This window comes from Sminthopsis crassicaudata, chromosome 3, assembly GCF_048593235.1.
Source record: "Sminthopsis crassicaudata isolate SCR6 chromosome 3, ASM4859323v1, whole genome shotgun sequence".
NCBI lineage: Eukaryota > Metazoa > Chordata > Mammalia > Dasyuromorphia > Dasyuridae > Sminthopsis > Sminthopsis crassicaudata.
In genome coordinates this window covers 443,943,034-443,963,344 of record NC_133619.1, presented here as the reverse complement: position 1 = coordinate 443,963,344, position 20,311 = coordinate 443,943,034, and the positions used below count along the sequence as shown (strand labels likewise).

Below are 20,311 nucleotides of genomic sequence, written 5' to 3'. Positions count from 1 at the left end.
GATGGATGTGAATGATTGGAGAAAATATCTATATGGACAAAATTGTAGATGCATTGGAATATTGGATGTTTTCTTTCTTGTTTCCAAACACTTAACATATTGTGTAGCACATTCTAGCCACTTAATAAATGCTTGATTTCCTGACTTAACTAGATTAATGTTTGCCATTTCCCATGCTGCAATATTCCAGGACGATATGTTACTAAATGAAATTTCTCTCATAAAATAATCTTGTGGATTAAAAAAAACATATATATATATATATATATATATATATATATATATATATATATATATATATATATATATATATATATATATATATATAATATTTCAACCAAGAAGGTACAACCTTACAGTATATTAACTGGTGATATTTATAAAAACCCAGTTCTCTGAGATCTATGCACAATACAAGAGAATAGGCTCATGAATGAGACTAAGAAGGTATGCCAGTGTAAGTCTGATAAAATATTACATTTATTAGATTTATTCAGCAGCAGCATTTCCCAGTTGCTTTTCCAATCACAGTACATTTCATCATAATTACAATAATAGCTCTAAACGTGGGCAACAAATATGAGAAGTCAGGTATAGAACAATCACTGGTAAATGTTTTATTCATTATACATTTATTAAATTTGCAGTTTATAGGCATGGTTAACTAGGAGTAAGTGACAAAAAAACATTAAATTATGGCCCTAAACTTTCATTCAATGGTTCCTGTTATATAAACTATACTATGTTATTACATAGAAAACCTAAACTATCCAGGACACTCTGCTACAGATATGTGGATTCAACCAGAGAAACTAATAATAGCTATTTCTAAAAACTGTTTTCCCTTTCTATTCATATCCATCTCAGGAAATAAATAATCAATGACAATGAAATTTGCACAAAATGTCCAAACCAAAGTTTGAGTTATTTTGCTAGAATTTTTTGTAACATATTTGATGAAAAGGCATTTTCTAGCTATAACATTTCAATCCCTAGGAAAGACTGCTTGACATGCCAGTCAAGTGAGTAACCTGTTCTGTGTATCATCAGAAGAAAAAAATATCATTAGATGAAGTACAAAGTATCATATAGGGTTTGGCTAGCATCTAATGATACAAAATCTTCTTATAGGTATCACAAATATAAATGTTTAAGTGGCAATTCAAGGAAGAGCCCTCAGAGAGGGATACAGTACAGATATTCTATTTGACAACATAAAAATGTACAATGGTTGTTTAGGTTGTCAGTCTTTGAACTAAAATATGCTAAATTATTTTCCTATTTTCTGCATAAACTGAAGAGTCTAGAGTCATCCTTTACATATGAGTGTGTATAAATATAGTGTCCTCTTGATATGAAAGAATTTGGAATTTAACAATATACAGCAATTTGGTGCTAGTGTATACAAATAGATGGACATTATGGAGCAGTCCAGGTTCTATTTCTGAATAAATCTGAAGAGGAGAATATGGTACTCTTCATCTGAAAATGGACAAGGCCTTTAAATTACCTTGATTTTTTTCCCCTCAATTGAAATAATTTAGTTCTAGCAATGCAATAACCAATTCAGGAGACATTTTTATTAGCAAAATCAATGACATGATAATCTTCCTAAAATTTACAAATATACAAATATATTTATAACATTACTTTCAGGCAGCTTCAGTGCAAAGATATACATATAGTACATTGTGATAATTCTTCATAAAAATATGAGTCAACATGAGTAAAAAAAACACAAGGCATAGTTACAACAGACATATCCAACTATAGGCAAGATATTATATATAGGTATATATTTTATAAAGTACTGAATGTTAACCTTTTTCCATCTGTTTGTAAAAAATATATGTGCAAAAGTATATTTCTAATTATTCCCTAAAATCAGTGGCACTAGTTATACCTCAGAATCTTCTTTTACAAGATTAGCAGTATCTTTAAATGTATCTTCAGTTGCTATGTAAGCTGGAGTTTGGTCTTTTCTTTGAATAATGTCAGCAGAAAGTGAAGGAGATGGGGGTGGCACAGCAGCTGTAACTTCCTGTTGCTCCTTCTCCATCTATAATAATAATTTAAGAATTATTGACCTTTATTCATCCAATTACTTCTCAGAAATCTCAAACCGATTCTTTAACAAAGATCTTCTATAACTAAACTCATTATCCTTCTCCCTAAACCTTCCTCACACCCCCAACTCCTACCTTCCCTATTATTGTAAAGGGCAACATCATCTTCCCAGTCCCTCAGTCAAAAAACCTAGATATCTTTGGCTCCTCTCTGTCCCTCATGCCTAGAGAATCTCCTGGAGCATTTCTCCTCATCTACTGTCTTTATTTTCATCCTAAATTAAATCCCATCTTTCATAAGAAGCATTTCCCAATTCTTCTTAATTCTAGTACCTTTCTTCTTTAAATTGTTTCTTATTTCTTTTTATTGTTTGTCATTCATTTTTGAAAAGAATAAAAGACATCACATGGGTCATATTCTGACATATGAATGAATTGGAAATTTGTTTGTACATATAAGATGGCCTCATATCAGGTATCCCTCACAGTCACCCATACACTATTTTCCAGCTTACTTTTATGTGTTATTTTCCTATATCAAATTGTGTGCTCCATGAGGACACACAAAAGACATGATAAGTCTTTTGCCTGATTTTTTATTTTCAGCACTTAAGCACAGTGCCTGGAACCTAGTAGATGGTTAATAAATATCTATTGAGTAACTGATATCCCATATGTTATTAGCAAGACAAATGTATATGTGGAAAGAAAAGAGATCTGAGTAGAGTTAAATTTTGATATTGGTTTTTAAAAGGAGGAGGAAGAGAAAGAACATGAATACATGCATCTGAATTGGCAAAGTAATTTGTTCCTAAAGAAAAAAACCAAAGTAAGGAAATATTTTACCTCTGCGTAAATTGGATTTTCAAAGTTGGTACTCTGCTTCAATTTTCGTTTGAAGAAACTCCATTTTGATTCCTAGAGGAAGAGAGAAGGGTTGGAGGAGGACAAAAAAAGGTAATTTTTAATAATGAGATTTTAGTTTTTCCACTTGATTTCCTTCCCTGACAGACAAAGGAATCTGAGGCTATGCTCTTCTGCTGGTGCTGTGAATCCTTTAATAATATCTATGGTCTCCAATAGTAACTGAAAGACAATTTTATGCTCTTTTTATTCTTTTCACCTAGTGGTTTCAAAGCTCCATTCACCTTCAATTTTTCAGAACATCTACCTCTCACTTTGATTAATGGAGTCATTATACCAATGTCCAAATCAAACATTCAGGGCAGTCCACAAGTGTTGGACACAAAGTTAAAGTGTTCACCACAAGTAGATTCTGACAGACATGTCTGCTTTTGACTTGATTCTCCTTGGGAAATGGTTTATCCTCTCTAGGATTCAGTTTTCTTGTCTGAATGATTGAGCATAGTCAACAGTGAGCTAGACTTGTCACCAGGAAGACTCAGGTTCAAGTCTCATCTTAGATATATTCTAGCTGAGTGACCCTGGGCAAATCACAATACTTCAGCACTTCAGGTAACATGTACTGGTAAATGGAGGATTTTTTTTTTAATTGTAGATAGCAGCTAGGTGGCACCATGTCTAGGGAAACAAATCTAGATTTAAGAAGTTCAAATCTGGCTTCAGACACTTAGCAGATATAGGGGCAAGTTATTACTGGGCAAGTCATTTCACCTATATTTCCCTCGGTTTCCCCATATGTAAAATGATGATAAAAATAGCATCTACCTCCCATAGCTGTTGTGAGGACAAAATGAGATTATATTTATAAAGTGCTGGGCACAGTGCCTGACACATAGTTATTATTCTTCATCTGGAAGTTACCAATAACAAATAAAAAAAGAGTCAGAGCCCTATCCCCCTGAGTTCCCTTGAGGCCCTAAATGTCTGGTCCATGTTTTATAAGAAAGTAAGGGGAAGAAGTTGGATTACAGCATCTTTTTCTTCAATGACTTCCTGTTTTTTAGCTGATTTTCTACATAACCTCCTATTATAGTATGGCTACTTCCCCACGGTGTTTAAAAGGCCTGAAGGCCCAGAGACTAATAACAAACAATAAAGAGATTCTTAACAAACCCATTTGGAAGTCTCAATAATGTAGTAGCCCAGGTCCCAGTGCCACAGTTCAAATGATTTATATATTATTTCTCAATGCCTTTGCTCAAAGATTTAATGTTTTTCTTGCTTCCTATTGTACCTTTCCAGAAAGCAAGGAAGTAGGGTCAGATTTACTACTTTAGATTTAAATTTACATTTAAAATTCAATTTAAAATTTATTTATTTAAAATATATATATTGTGCCTTTAAAGGGCAAATGATGGAATGACAGTGTGTTGTGTTCCCAAGAAATAATTATCTCTTATCCTCGATACTCAATCTGTTGCCAAGGTTTATTGATTTCACCATTGTACCATCTTTCAAATACACATTCTCTTCTCCTTTGATACTGTCACCACTCTAGTGCAGGCTCTCATCATGTCATTCCTGTATTACTGCAATAGTTGATTGCTCTGCCTCCCTGAAGTCTCTCTTCACTCTAATTTATCCTCCATTCAGCCGCCAGAGTAATTTTCTTACAGCATGGATACAATCATGTCAAACCTCTAATCAATAAACTCCACTGACTCCCTATTGCCTCTAGGACCAAATATGAAATGCTCTGTTAACACTCAAAGTCCTTCATAACCTAACCTCCTCCTTTCCTTTCTTCTCATATCTCACTCACTGACACATTTTCACTCCAGTGATATTGGTCTTCTTGTTGTTCCATGAACAAGACAGCCTAGAAATTTCTTAATTTGCCTCATTTTTGGTGTGGAGGTGACCCATAGTTAATAGAATTAAGAAAGCTTTGTGATAGAATTCTCTCTACCAAGCAGATCCCAATCTGTCCTTGATCTAGTAGATAAATCCAGGGAGTCTTTGAAACATGTTAAATGATTTCCCAAGGTCAAAGGTTGGTAACAATTAAAATTGGAACCCGTATCTTTTGGATTCAAAATATTCTTAAAGTCCACAATTTCTTTAGACTCTCCAAGACACAAAAATGATTAAAAATCTTTGTCTAGGAAAAGGACTCTTCTTAACTAAGCCAATGTTTTTCCTCCTTCACCATCTTATCTTTCTATGGTGTTTTATGGTTGACAAAGCATTTCCCTCACAACAACTCTGAGACATAAGTATCATTATCCTTATTTTACAGCTGAAAAAATGTGGAACAATCTGTTCCATAATCAACTTGAGTCTTTGATCTTTCTCAATGTGATCAAGCTGGGAACTCAGTTCTTTTTGAGGGAAGATAGAAAACTTCCTGAATCATGTACTTCTATGCGGACTAACCAGCCTGGCTCTGTAATAAACCCCACATAAGGGCTTGCCTGAGTTCAAAATCAAAAGGTTCCTAACAAAGAAGTAGAGCTTGTACCTTTTTGCTTTTATCTCCTAGAGAAATCAAATGCATTTTTAATGAAAGCCTAGAAAAATAATATCATGGAACCACTGAGATTTCATGTTCCTAACCTAGATTCTTTTAACATATTTTCAGTGAAAGAAAACCTGCTGAGAGTACCTAGTACTTTAATGTCACCCTAGAGTGACTCTTAGCAAGTAAAGTGCTGCCTCCTTTGAAACAGTCACATTTTCACAGGTTTAGCCAATACTGGAACAAATATCTAAGCCCCTGAGCAGCAAGGGTCAACAAGTTCATTCAACCATAGAAGTGTGAGATGAGCTTATGGTCCCATTAAGTATCACATTGAATCATCTGTTAATAATTCATGAGACTAGATTGAAAGCTCAGGAGAAGAGATGACTGAAGAAGAATGCTAGAAAACCTGCAGAGTCAACTTCTCTTCTAGGCTTCCCTCAAACTGTTTTTAGTGATGGATAGTTAAATGGGCTTCATCCTGAGTAAATCAGTCACTGCAGTGTCCCCGGCCACTTTTTTCCTACTCACTCAGGCTAAGCCACAGTATCGCTTTTATCTAGTGAAAATGACTATATAAGAACTCTGTTTGATGAGCATAAGGATATCATACTCAAAGTGCATAGAGGGGGAAAAAATGAGCAGCCTGTGAAAGCAAATCTGTTATTGCCCAGAGCTTTGTCAGGGCTGGAAGACTGCATTTGTGAAACTCAGGCATTAGGTGTCTGGGTCTGGAGGGAGATATGATTAATATTCAAGGGAAAAAATCAGCTCTTTGAAAAATAGGACTGAAAATTTCTCTTTCAAGCCAAGTTTCTATTTCCTTTGAGAGAAGACAAACAATAAGCAAGTTAGAGATGTTTGTGTAGTCAGGCATAATACCTTCAAATGTTACTTTCAGCTGGACTTACTGTACTAATATCAATTTGCTACAATCAACTGAGTGCCCAACCTTGACTGAACCTACAGAACAATGGCTAAGGCCACAATAAACTGACATTTTATTTTAATTTATTTTAATTTATTTTAATTTTGTATTCATTTTTTTTATTTTAAGTTTCAAATTCTCTCTAGCTCCTCCAGTATTCATTGAGAAGGCAAATGATGTGATATCCATTATATACATCATACATGAAACATATAAATCGACATCTTAAAGGCTATAAGATAAATAGGAAGGTTCCTTTTTTCCTTTATAAGGGAGAAATCAAGCTTCATGGGAAGTAGGATGAGAAGAAGTCAAGAAGAAGAAAAATCTGGCTAATAATTCTCAAACCTTCCATTGCATAGAATGAATCCCAGGACTCAATGGATACTATACTTTTTATCAATATAGGTCTTACAATTAGAGGTAGAAAGGAACATCATAAGTCACCTGATCTACCCCCAATCCTTCCATTTACAGATGAGAAAACAAGATGTAAAGGATTCATGTGGCGTCACACAGGTAATAAGAGGCAGAGCTAGAATCAGATTCTCTCACTCCAAATCAATCACGCTTTCAATTGTTTTCAAACTGAATCAAATTAAACTCTATTGTTACCTGCTCTTTACATGGAAAAATTTATTCTTTATTAAATGGAAAAACAATGTTTTCTTGGACATATAATTCTTTATGTTTCATCTCTATGTCTCCTTGATCCATTCAAGCATGAACAATTTTCCAAAAGACCTGGGGCAAAGGTTTTTATTTCAGGGGATCCATGGAAAAAAATAGGAAAAAAATTATATCTTTTTTTTTCACTAATCTTTAGCTGAAATCTAGCATTTTTATTGTGATTTAAATATGTATATGTACAAATGTATTCCAAGATGTATGGATTCAGCAGACTATGAAAGGTGTCCATAACACACAAAAGAGATTAAAAATGATTGTTGTAGAAAAAAAACCAAGATGAATAATCCCTACCTAGTTTCTAAAAATAAATTTTCACAACATCCTACTCAAAGCCCCAGATGTGCTGGTCACTGGGTATTAGATATGAACTCTTAATAAATTCTTGATTAATATCTTAATTTGTGACTATGTATCCCCAATCTTCCCCAGTCAAAAAGAATGACTGAATATTAACTGTAAGCATGAGTCATAAGCAATCCATTCATTATTCATTAATATTTATAATTCTGTTTAAGTACATGTTGGACCTCAGAGGACAGTTAAAGGTGAGGGTTAAGTTCTATAAAAATTTAAATAATTTGGAAACTATTCTTCTCAAAAATATCCTTCCTCTCAAGTCATCACCCTGACAATTAAGAACAGATGGAGTATTTTATCTAGTTCCTAAACTCCATCCATAAGAAGCTGGAGTCAGAGAGTTTTCATGAATACTCTTGTTTCTGAACTTCCTACCTTATCTTGTCTGGCAAAATCTATGCTGATTGAAATTTTAGGCCAATATCTAAGAAATGTCTTCTGAAATTTAAGAAATAGCTTTTGAAGCTGGAGATGAATAGTAAAAAGGAGAGCTCACAATGAAACTCAGGATCTTTGTCTCTAAATTTAGCACTCAGGTTTCATTATTTTATGATCCAATGATTATCCATAAAATATTTTATAGCATATGTGACTATGTATATTTTATTGCTATCATATTATGTTTATTATGCTATACTATGAACCCACTTCCCACTTCTTTCTTTTTGCAATTTGCAAATGTTCATTTTTCATTTTAAAACCCTATTTTTGGATTTAAAATGAATAAACAAACACTCAGACAGAGTGGCTCATGGATGTAATCCCTGGTATCTAGGAGGCTAAAACTGGCAATTCTCTTAAGCTTGAGAATTCTGAAGTACAGGGAACTAAGATAATCAAGTCTTCTTTCTAAAAAGACTGGGATTAAGATGGCGAGACCTTTGGAGGAAGGTTGCATCAGGTTACTTGAGGAGGAGTAGACCAGCCAGCCCAGGTTGAAAAGAGAACAGGCAAACCTCCTCTGCTGATCAGTGATGGGTTCAAACAATAAAAATTATTAAATTAATATCACAAGTATAAAATGGTGGAAGGGGGAATATGAAGAGACAAATGTTCTTATGAAAAAATATATGAGGACTGAATGGATCGTAATCTCAATATAAGTTAACAGTATGTCAGGGCAGACAAAAAAAAAAAAAAACTATTACAATATTAGACTGCATTAAAAGAAGCATCACTGCCTGAATATAGGGTTTGAGAACATTGTTCTTTTCTACTCAAACCAGACCATGCTTTAAGTATTTATATTTCATATTTTAAGAAAAAAATAATGACAACAAAAGAGGGGGACCAGACTGATGAGAAACTTCAAGATCTTACTAAGAATGGCTAAAAAAAGTGAGGAAACAAATATTTGTTGTGAAAATAAAAAAAAAAAAAAACTTGTGAGGAAGACCCAGAGTTCAAAGATGAGAGCTGAAAGGAATCTTACTGCTCATTAAGTTCAATATATTCATTTCATAGGTGAGAAAATCAAAGTCTAAAGTTTATACAAGTTATGTTTCATTAAAAGATGAGTAGATAGAGGGGGATCCAGGAGAAAATGAGGAGGCATTAAAAAGATTGGAAGAGCCACATTAATAAGTGAGATAATGCATTAATTAGACAAATGTAAAAGAATTGCCTAGCAGCAATGAGAGCCCAGTAGAGGCTATGTAGCATAACTTTGTAAATTGACCTTGGCTTCATAATTTTCTCCAATTTCATTCAACAGCATGTGTATAAGAGCAAAGATAGTAGATGATGAGAAAAATTCAAGGCAAATTCTAGGTAGGGCAAAATCTACAATACAATTAGGAAGCAAAGAGCTCAAGAAGAAAGTTTCAAGTTTAACTAGTTTGACAAAGAATCAAGATGAGGAAGAATGGAGACTTTATCAAAGACAGCCTGATATTCATGATGGTTGGAAGAGAGCTACTGGCTAAGAGACACAACCTTCTACTGATTTGGGAGCTAGAGAAGTCACAGGACTGAGATCTGAAAGGCAGTTTTCAAATTAGATTGAATAAGTAGGGACCTGATTTCAAAGAGAACCAACACATAACTGTACATGGTTTGTCTTGTTGACAGTAAGAATCAGGGCTTTGGAGACAGATCAGACAATCATAGAAAATATAGAAGAGAATCCTTCACTTACTCTCCCAGAAGTCAAGCATGCTAGTTCCTATCCAGACACGCTGGGCAGCAGGAGGGCTAAACACTACCAAGGTACCCATCATCCCTTTCCCACTGCCATCATACAGAAGGACCCTTCCTCCTACCATGCTTTCACCCTTAGTCTATGCTACTTAATTACTCATAGGACTTAGATGGCAAAAGTCAACCACTGAATCTCCTTTCCAATGAAATGCATGACCATCAGAATTTAAACTCTGTTTGCCTTAATTTCCTCAATTGCAAAATGAGATAAAAATGGAATGTACTTCAAAGGATCAAATAAGATAATATTTTAAAGCACCTAACATAGTGTATATGTAGCACAGAGGAGATAATATCTAAAGATTGATTCCATCGCATTTCATTCTCTATGACAAGTTTGCAAATACATAAAGACAGTTATCATGTTTCCCTTAATTCTTCATTTCTCCAGAGAATTCCCAGTTTCTTCAAATATTTATCATGTGGCATAGTCCAGTTCTCACATTATACTTGCCTTCTTCTGAGTGATGTCCAGCTTTTCAAAATCTGTTTCAAAGCGTGACCTCAGAACTGAGCACAATTCTCGAGATATGATTGGATCAGGTCAGAATACAAAGGGCCTATCACTTTCAGTGAAGTCTAAAATTAATTTGGGGTTCTGTTTGTGAAAGCCAAGACACAGGGCAGACTCATAGTAAGCTAGAAACTCAATTAAAATCTCCAGATCTCTTTCAAACAGACTGTTCTCTAGCCATACCTCCTACACTCTGTATTTGTGAATATTTTTGAGATTCATTTCTGTAATTTTAAAGAGGATTGTAAATCATATGGATACATGCCAGATCAATTCATAGGCTATACAACTTGTTTAATTCTAAGATAGAATTCTAATGAGAGAAAAGTGCCTAATTGCATCTTTATTTGTATTATTATATAAAACTAAACTAAAAAAAAAAAAAGCTTCTTGATTCTTGAATATATTTGTAACTACCTATGACCTGCATTTTTGACAATAAATAAGTAGATTTGAATCTTTAATCCATCGGTTTCTACAACCGGACTGGAAATAACCAGTCTGTTATTAAAAAAAAAAAAAAATTACAAGCTTTTAATTTTTTAAAGTCAGATTGTCCAGGCAAAGAGTACAAAAGCCATCTGGTGGCCAAGAAGCATAGTGCTAAGGTCTATGTCAAAAGTACATCTGATTGCCACCCAGTGGCAAAATTTGATAGATTGCTCTACAATTCAATTCCACAGATATTTATATGCATATATTCAGTATTGGGAGACATAGCTAGGTTGGCTCAATGGACAGAGTACTGGACAGAGTCAGGAAGACCCGAGTTCAAATCCAGCCTCAGAACCTCACTAACTGTGACCTTGAGCAAATCACCCTGTTTGGGTCAGTTTCCTTAGCTGTAAAATGAGCTGGAGAAGAAAATGGCAAAAACCCTTCCAGTGTCTTTGGTATTGGTCTGAGTTAAGTACAACTGAACAACTGAACAGCAATATACAATATGACAGGTACTCAAGTACACCAATGGTATCAAACTCAAGAAGAAATTGGTGGCTACTGAACTATACATAACGATCTCTGCATAGTGACTTAGAAAAAATATGTGTTAATATTATCTGTTCTATTGTATTTTTAAATGCTTTCCAATTTCATTTTAATGTGGTTTAATAGCAATCACATTGTGTTTGACATCTCCAAAGCACACAATAATTAGATTCTATTTAAGGAGAAAAGTTCCCATACATGTATGCTCTAGTCTAGAAATATGTCAGCAAATATATAACACTAGACAAATGACACAGAGAAAAAAGCATTGGCTTTAAAAATCTGAGGACCTCCAGTATCAAAAATGTAAAGAGTGAATTTGCCATCAATGAAGAAGAAATTAAAGCAATAATTAGGAGCCCAATTGTGTGCCAATAAATCTGATAATCCAAGTGAAGTGGATGAATATTTAAAAATCTTAATTTCCCAGAATAACAAATAAAGAATTAAATACATAAATATAATGTTCCTATTTTAGGTAAGGTCTGAGGATCTGGGAGTGAATCCTGGTAATCTGTGTGACTTTAGAAAAATGATCTAACCTCTTGGAGCCTTGGTGTCTAGTCCATAAAAGAATTAGACTAAATAGCCCCCTAAGGTCTTTCCCAGCTCTGAATGTGTAATAGGCTATACTTTGTATATCTTTTTTTTCTATAAATATTAAATCAAAATTTGTTAAAGTCACACTCCAGAATTTAAAGAAGCTAGACTGCAAGAGTCTGTTGTCCTTCTCTGATTTTTTATATTAAATATTGGATGAAGCTTCCAATGCATATTAAGCCAGAGTATTCATCACACACCTATCTAATGTTGCTTGCGTATCTGGGGAGGCAGAGGAAAGTAGTCAGAGAGGAAGAATCATTAACTCTGCATGAATCTAACAATCAGGGTTTCTTAGTTTTATGTGCATAGAAATGCACATAGCTCTCAGGGTGACAAAGATAAAATCAAAGGCAAAATTGAAAAGTTCTCTTAAAATCAAACACAGAATACCTGTGCAGCTTCTATTCCTTGTGTTGTTTCTGCACTTGTAGAAGGTTGCTTTTCCTCAACAACAATTTCTGAAGAACTGATGGTATTTTCATAATTTGGATTATCCTCATTTCTGAATTCAGTTACCTGTAAATATATTAAAGTTTTAAACAACTCCAAAAAGATGAAATTACAATTAAAACTCAATTAGAAATTTCAGATTAAGAGACTTGAATCAAAGAGTATGGAGAAATGATTTGCTCTTTAAGAACAAAAGTTAAAAGTCTTAAATACTGGCCCCCAATAGTATAAACTCATTAACTGAAACATAAAAACAGAATTTCTTGAATGTTTCTTTCATTTCAATCACTTTCTTCTTTGGGTATTTTGCTCTCCCATATAATTTTTCTTGATAGGATGAGGAAAATTTGTACTAGCAAAGAGTATAAAGACTGTCCCATTTTCCAGAAAACAAAAACATTAAATTCTAAATTAGTCCTATAATTACAGAAGAAAAACTCCAAACTTTATACCAGCTACAATCAGATTTATTAAAGATGTTTCTAATCCTTCTTACATATCCATTTCTTCCCAAAACTATCTATATGGTACTTGATTAAAGGAATTCAGCAAGCCAGTAAACACGTTTCGAATAATAGGATACTGTAGGGTCATTTTAGAATAAATAACCATCCTTTAGTTTATCCTTTTTATCTAAACCCTTTTTGAACTGGACATTTTATCCCTGGAGAGTTTATCTTTCCTTCCAAATATAGGCCTTTTCCAAACATTCAGTTTTAAATTGAGGACATCACAATCCTTCTAGTCGCTTGAATTCATAATCTTGCTAAATTCATCTGGGAATACTCACTCTCACCCCACATATTCAGAATGTTGCTAAATCTTACTTATTTTTCCACAATAGGTTTTAAATATATCCCCTTCTCTCCATTCACACACAACCACCATCCAGGTTCTGTCTTTATTGTCAATCTATTGTAGTAGCTTGCTACATGGTCTCTCATCTCAACCCCTCCCTTCTCCATCCATTCCATTCTCCATTCAGCTGCCAAAATAATTTTCCTAAAGCATTGGTTTGACCATGTTATTTTCCCCATTTAATAAACCACAATGATTCCCTATTACTTTAGAATCAACTATAAACCCTTCTTTTTAGCATTTACACTATTTGCAACATGTTCTCTTCCTATTGTTTCGGTCTTCCTATACATTAGTCTCCTCCATACACTACACAGTCTAGTCATATTGACCTATTTGCTGCTGCTCTTCATTTATGATGGAAAATGCTACGATGCTCAGGTATCTCCATACCTTTATACTAGCTGTTTGTTATCCCTGTGGATGCTTCACCTTCACCTCTTAGAAGTCCTTGGCTTCCTCCAGGATTCAGTTCATGTACTACCTTTGGTAGAAGAACTTTCTCTGATCTCTTAGCTGCTGGTACTTTTCTCTCTAAGGCTACCTCCATCTATTCTACATGTAACAAGTATATACCTATTTGTTTATATTTTATCAGCTCCATTTGAATGTAAACCTCTTGAGAGCTGGGACTGCTTTTTTATGAGTTGAGCTTGAGATTTTTTGTTTGTTTTTTATTTTTCATTTTGCTATCTTCAGTACTTGGAATAATTTCTGACATTGCAATCATTTAATCAGTGCTTATTGATTTGTAACATTTGAAACTATAGAGATAAATGTAATAATTTACCTTCCAGAAATTTTCCACATTTTTTATAAGAGACCCTTTCTAAAAAAAATATCTAACGCAAGTTTTAAGGAATGAAGAGACAGCACATACTTCATTCCTTACATGTTTATAACCTATCTTTTAGGTCCATCATTAAATGTACTCTACTTGTATTCTACAGAGGCATAGCCGTAGAGAGAATAACAAACAGAACATAGCATTAGTAAATGGCACAACATTAAAGCTTTAATAACCATTCATCATAGTTAAATGTTTTCAGTACTCTAAATATTCTGGTCCTAAGTAAGGAAACATTTCAGCCTGATATTTAAATGTGCCATCTGTTGTCATTCCAATGAAAAAAATCTAAGTGTTAACAATGAATTGGTGCTTAGCAAGAAGGGGCAAAAAATTATTTTGACTATTGAATCCTAAGGTAGTGAGAAGTTCTGTTTCCTCTTCCTTCTCTTTTTCTCTTCTCTGCTCTGCTTCCTGGTGAAATACTATTCAATGATGTAGTTATAATCACTTGACTTTATGAAAACCAAAATGAAGAGCTTCTTCCTACAACTGGAGAAGGACTCTGACCTTTCAATAATTTTATGGGACATAAAATAGTTCTCATTTTTCAAATATTACTCTAAAATCTTTAATCAACCCTATCTTTGCAGAAAGTCAAAGTTAAAAATTAACTAAATTAACTTACATATTTTTTTCTGTTTGAGAGGAGAAATTAAAAGACATTTTAAGTAGAAACTGGACAGAACAAAAACAGGGAAAGCGTTGCACTTTAAGAGATCATTCCAAAGGAAGTGTGTTCAGTTCTCACCGCGGCTGGCTGATCAATATTGACAACACTGTCTCTGGCTGCATACATTGGATTTTCAAATATGATAGGTTGCTTCCCTGTATCCACAGCAAAGTTTTCATTCTGAGAAAGAAAATGATGCTATTGTCACAATCCCCATAGCTAGGTATATAATGACTTAAAATGTTTTACCATTTATTGTTATAGAAAAGTAATCAAAGAAAGGAAATTATTTAAAGACCTTATAAAACAAAAAAACAGCATATACTTGGGCTTTATGGAAGATAGCATTATGTAAGCAGCATAAACACATACATTTATAGATTAGCACTGCTTTCCTGTTGGGAGATAGTTTCTCATAGACCACCATATCTCAAAGTCTCCAGGCAAAATTCATTTTTTTCCTGGCCATCCTCTCCATGCTATACCACCTCTGCAGCCTATAGTTCTGGAACTCTAATTTAATCAATACTGTAATTTCTACTTAAAAATAAAACAGCATATCAGGATACTCCTGATGGTTTCACTCATTATCTATGTGACTTCCCAAATCAAAATGCTCCTCCCTGGTTATCACTCCTCTATATGTGCTCTCTTCCATTTCCATTTTAATGTAAACTCCCTAAAAGCAAGAGTGGGCATGGTTTTGTATTTACATCAGCATCATTTAGAACAGCCCTCAGCATATGGTGCCCAAGAAATGCTTTTTTTAAAAAAATCATTCATTTGATAAGTGTCTTTCATGTTGAATATTCACTTGCTACTATGAATTTTATTGATTATATAAGGATGGTAGAAAAGAGATAAAATGAGAAAAAGTATTAGAGGAAATGATTGAAGAGGAATCATACTTCTAATATAATGAATAATATAAAATCATAAAGAAAATACTAACTATAAAGTGAAAAAGAAAAATGTGCCATATGATCCAAAAATCAATTCTTACCACCAAATATATACCAATTGGTGTATTCAGATAAGAAAGGATTTAAATAATAAAAAAAAATTAAAAAATTTCTGAGACTTTATATTTCATACTGAGACTGTAGAAGAGACTTTAACCAATCAAATTCTATTTGGAATTAAAAGATCCCAGAAAAATACTAATTTTATTTCTACTTTCAAAATATTGATAGACTCCACAAACAACCTCATTTTTCTTTGCATTAATCATGTATTACTGAAATCTAATTTGAGAAGAAAAATATCAGAAAATTTTAGTACATTTCTGGCATTTTGAAAATGATTCTATCCAACTTATATCTAAATAAGAAAGAAATCCAAAACAAAGAAAATGATTCCTCATTTTAAAGATCCATTTTAAATGACCCTTACCATTTGCATTGCTCTATCAATAGCAGAATCAGGCCCAAAACCTGATACTCCAATATCCATGCTCACATCAGCCCCCGATCTGAAAGTCACACCACTGCCATTTTCTGTAGACTTCACTAAACTGCTTAAGCTGAAAGGAAATCAAAAGAACCCTTTGAAAGAATGTTTGCCAAAGAGAAATTATATGAAGAGATTAAAATGAGACCCCACTAATAACATGAACTCCTAGGAGGTCAATAGCCCTCATTGCAGAAAAAAAAAAAAAGACCTCATATATACCCAAATATACATAGAATTTTTTATAGTGGTGAAGAACTAGAAACAAAGTGGACCTTGTCAGCCAGAATGGCCTCACCTGCAGGAGGAGGAGGAGGAGGAGGAGGAGGAGGAGGAGGAGGAGGAGGAGGAGGAGGAGGAGGAGGAGGAGGAGGAGGAGGAGGAGGAGGAGGAGGAGGAGGAAGAGGAGGAGGAGGAGGAGGAGGAGGAGGACGAGGGGAGGAGGAGGAAAGGGGAGGAGGAGGAGGAGGAGGAGGAGAAGGAGGAGGAGGGGGGAGAAGGAGGAGGAGGAGGAGGAGGAGAAGGAGGAGGAGGGGGAGAAGGAGGAGGAGGAGGAGGAGGAGGAGGAGGAAAGGGGGAGGAGGAGGAGGAGGAGGAGGAGGGGGAGGAAAGGGGGAGGAGGGGGAGGAAAGGGGGAGGAAAGGGGGAGGAGGAGGAGGAGGAGGAGGAAGGGAGGAAAGGGGGAGGAGGAGGAGGGGGAGGAAAGGGGGAGGAGGAGGGGGGAGGAAGAGGGGAGGAGGAGGAGGAAAGGGGGAGGAGGAGGGGGAAAGGGGGAGGAGGAGGAGGAAGGGGGAGGAGGAGGAGGAGGAGGAGGAGGAGGAGGAGGAGGAGGAAAGGGGAGGAGGAGGAGGGGGAAAGGGGGAGGAGGAGGAGGAAGGGGGAGGAGGAGGAGGAGGAAAGGGGGAGGAGGAGGAGGGGGAAAGGGGGAGGAGGGGGAGGAAAGGGGGAGGAGGAGGAGGAGGAGGAGGAGGAGGAGGAGGAGGAAGGGGGAGGAGGAGGAGGAGGAGGAGGAAAGAAGAGAGAGAGAGAGAGAGAGAGAAAGGAAAGAAGAAAGAAAGAAAGAAAGAAAGAAAGAAAGAAAGAAAGAAAGAAAGAAAGAAAGAAAGAAAGAGAAAGAAAGAAAGAAAGAAAGAAAGAAAGAAAGAAAGAAAGGAAGGAAGGAAGGAAGGAAGGAAGGAAGGAAGGAAGGAAGGAAGGAAGGAAGGAAGGAAGGAAGGAAGGAAGGAAGGAAAGAAAGAAAGAAAGAAAGAAAGAAAGAAAGAAAGAAAGAAAGAAAGAAAGAAAGAAAGAAAGAAAGAAAGAAAGAAAGAAAGAAAGAAAGAAAGAAAGAAAGAAAGAAAGAAAGAAAGAAAGAAAGAAAGAAAGAAAGAAAGAAAAGGAGGGAGGGAGGGAGAGAGGGAGGGAGGGAGGGAGGGAGGGAGGGAGGGAGGGAGGGAGGAAGGAAGGAAGGAAGGAAGGAAGGAGGGAAAGAGGAAGGAAGGAAGGAAGGAAGGAAGAAAGAAAGAAAGAAAGAAAGAAAGAAAGAAAGAAAGAAAGAAAGAAAGAAAGAAAGAAAGAAAGAAAGAAAGAAAGAAAGAAAGAAAGAAAGAAAGAAAGAAAGAAAGAAAGAAAGAAAGAAAGAAAGAAAGAAAGAAAGAAGTGAAAAGAACCACCAAAACAAAACAAATGAACTGAATGCCACAAAATTATAAAATTCTTCCCCACTTTCTTTGCAGGGATTAGGATTATTGTTATTCAGTCATTTCAATGGTGGCTCCATCCCTTCTTGACTCTGTAGTTTTCTTTTTTTTTATTATTAATTTTATAATTATAACATTTTTTGACAGTACATATGCATAGGTATTTTTTTTACAACATTATCCCTTGTACTCTCTTCTGTTCCGAGTTTTTCCCCTCCTTCCCTCCATCCCCTCCCCTAGATGGCAGACATTCCCATACATATTAAATATCATATAGTATATCCTAGGTACAATATATATGTGCAGAACCAAATTTTTTGTTATTGTTGTTGCAAAGGAAGGATTGTATTCAAAAGGTAAAAATAATCTGGGAAGAAAAACAAACAAAAAAAAAAATGCTCACAGTTTACATTCCTTTCCCAGTGTCCCTTTTCTGGGTGTAGCTGATTCTGTCCATCAATTGTGGTTTTCTTGGCAAAGATACTTAAGTGGTTTGCCATTTCTTTCTCCAGCTCATTTTAGATAGGGAAACTGAGTCAGAGTTAAATTATTTGCCCAGAATTGTACAGCTAATGAGTGTCTGGGGTCTGATTCAGGACATCCTGATTCCAGACCCAGTGCTCCATCTACTGCATCATCTAACTGTCTGATTAGGAACTATGGGGGTAGGATAGACTTTTCATTAGACTTCTCCAATAAGTTACTTTTGTAAAACTTTTTTTCTTTGTTTATTCTTGGTTATAAGATATGGTTCTCTGGGTGGTGAAGGAGAAAGGAATAAACTGGAGGATGTAGATGTTATAAAAACAGGATAGCAAAGAAAAAAATTTTAAAGTACTTGCAATTTTTTATTACTCATTAATTCTCAGTACTTCATACTCTGAGTATATACAATATATAAGGGATGGGATAGGGAAAGAAATATAGAGACAGAGGCAGTAATATAGACAGAAGACACAGGGAGAAACAGAGAGATTACCTGAAATGTACATGCAACATGAACATAAACATTTTAGAAATATATTAATTGTTATTCTAACTTTAAAGCAGTGTCTAGTAAAAATGATGAAAAAACAATGATTTTGGATACTTGTTTACTATTTTTTAATAGATTGTAGAAATTTACACTGAGAGAAGGCTATTTCTATTTTATTTGGAGTTTCAGTAACTGATAAAGTCAAAGGACCAGAAAGTCTATTGCACAAAATCTAAAATCAGCATCCCACCTTGGCAGCTTAGGAAGAGATGGCAGAAGGGAGCCTGTTCTCTTGTAGTTAAAAAACCCTCCAATCGCCAAAGCACCAATAAGGAGGATCAGGATGATTGTAAGCAGCACAGCAACCGCTGCTATGAAAGAGAGAAAAGTAAGTGAGTGTACCATGGGAAAAAAAGGTCTGACGAACATAACATAAAGGCCTTACAACACTGAGCACTGAAAGAATAGATTCAACTAATTGCATCCTTTGTTGTTCAGTCATTTTTCTGTCATGTCTGACTCTTCATGATCCCATTTGGGGTTTTCTTGACAAAGATACTGGAGTGGTTTGTCATTTCCTTTTATAAGTCATTTTAAAGATGAGGAAACTGAGGGAAACAGTTAAATGACTTGCCAAGGTCACAGAAGTAGTAGGTACCTGAGGCCACTTTTGAACTCAGGAAGATGAAATTTTCCAGCCCAGTATTTTATCCACTGTGTTATCTACCCACCCCACATTATATCATAACTTTCAATAAAGGAACAAGCAAGTCCCCCATGTTCTTAAAATCTTACTTGTTCCTGGAGGCATTCCTCTTGAAAATCCTAATTCACAGTAATTTCCACTGTAGCCACTGGGACACCTGAAAATGCAATTAATATCATTCACTTTCTATCATTTTTAATATACATCCTGTTTTATTAACTTAAGCCACCCCCTATTCAGCTTTGATTAAATAATTCTTCATTGAATTAGACAAATAGTTTTTGTATAGGCCCTATTTATTCTAAAAAACAAAAACAAAATTTAAAAAATATCCAATTGAAAATAACATTTGCATGAAAATTCACTTTCAATGGCACACCAGTGGCATCTACAGGTTCAGAGTAAGTATTTACAATGATTGATTTTGTTTTTCTCTATGTTGCTGAAGATAGGGAAAGAACATAATAATTGCATTCTTCAGTCAAACTTTTTTTTCTTTAATTATCTGTGTGGCTTGTTGAGAAATTGTTGCTGTCAACATACTATTTTTGTGAGAAGTGATGAAAGTTCAAATAACAGAGTAGTCATGTGAGTTCAGATGAGGAGAATGGATTCAAGAAATGTCTTGAAGGTATCCCCAGTATTTAGAAGTCCTACCTAGCATAGTTCCTTGCACATATCATTAATATATGTATGTTAAATTTATTGATTAGTTGTTTTCCCCTTAATTCATGGAAATAACCCTCTTACTCATCACATATCCTATTCATACTAAGGCATCTACCAATAGCCATCGTCCCATTCCTTTATGGCGATTTGTATTCCAAATATCTGGCTTCATTTTCCTGAAATATATGTCCCCAAAGAAATGAGCTATTTGAAAAATTAGTGGACCAAGAAAACTTTTCTGCTTATTTTTATTATATTGAAATACTGAATTGTCC

The 20,311-nt window shown here is 35.0% G+C and overlaps 1 protein-coding gene across 1 annotated transcript in view; it reads right to left on the bottom strand.

Annotated features, from left to right (window-relative positions):
* Positions 1-458: 458 nt before the first annotated feature.
* LRP2 (LDL receptor related protein 2) overlaps positions 459-20,311 on the bottom strand; it is a 236,218-nt gene continuing 216,365 nt past the window's right edge. The window contains exons 72-78 of the mRNA XM_074302211.1: positions 19,457-19,524; positions 18,912-19,032; positions 15,950-16,079; positions 14,636-14,737; positions 12,120-12,245; positions 2,913-2,984; positions 459-2,059 (exon numbers count right to left, since the gene is read on the bottom strand). Of these exons, the coding sequence (XP_074158312.1) occupies positions 1,898-2,059; positions 2,913-2,984; positions 12,120-12,245; positions 14,636-14,737; positions 15,950-16,079; positions 18,912-19,032; positions 19,457-19,524 (781 nt within the window). The 3' untranslated portion in view covers positions 459-1,897. The remainder of the gene's footprint in view (positions 2,060-2,912; positions 2,985-12,119; positions 12,246-14,635; positions 14,738-15,949; positions 16,080-18,911; positions 19,033-19,456; positions 19,525-20,311) is intronic.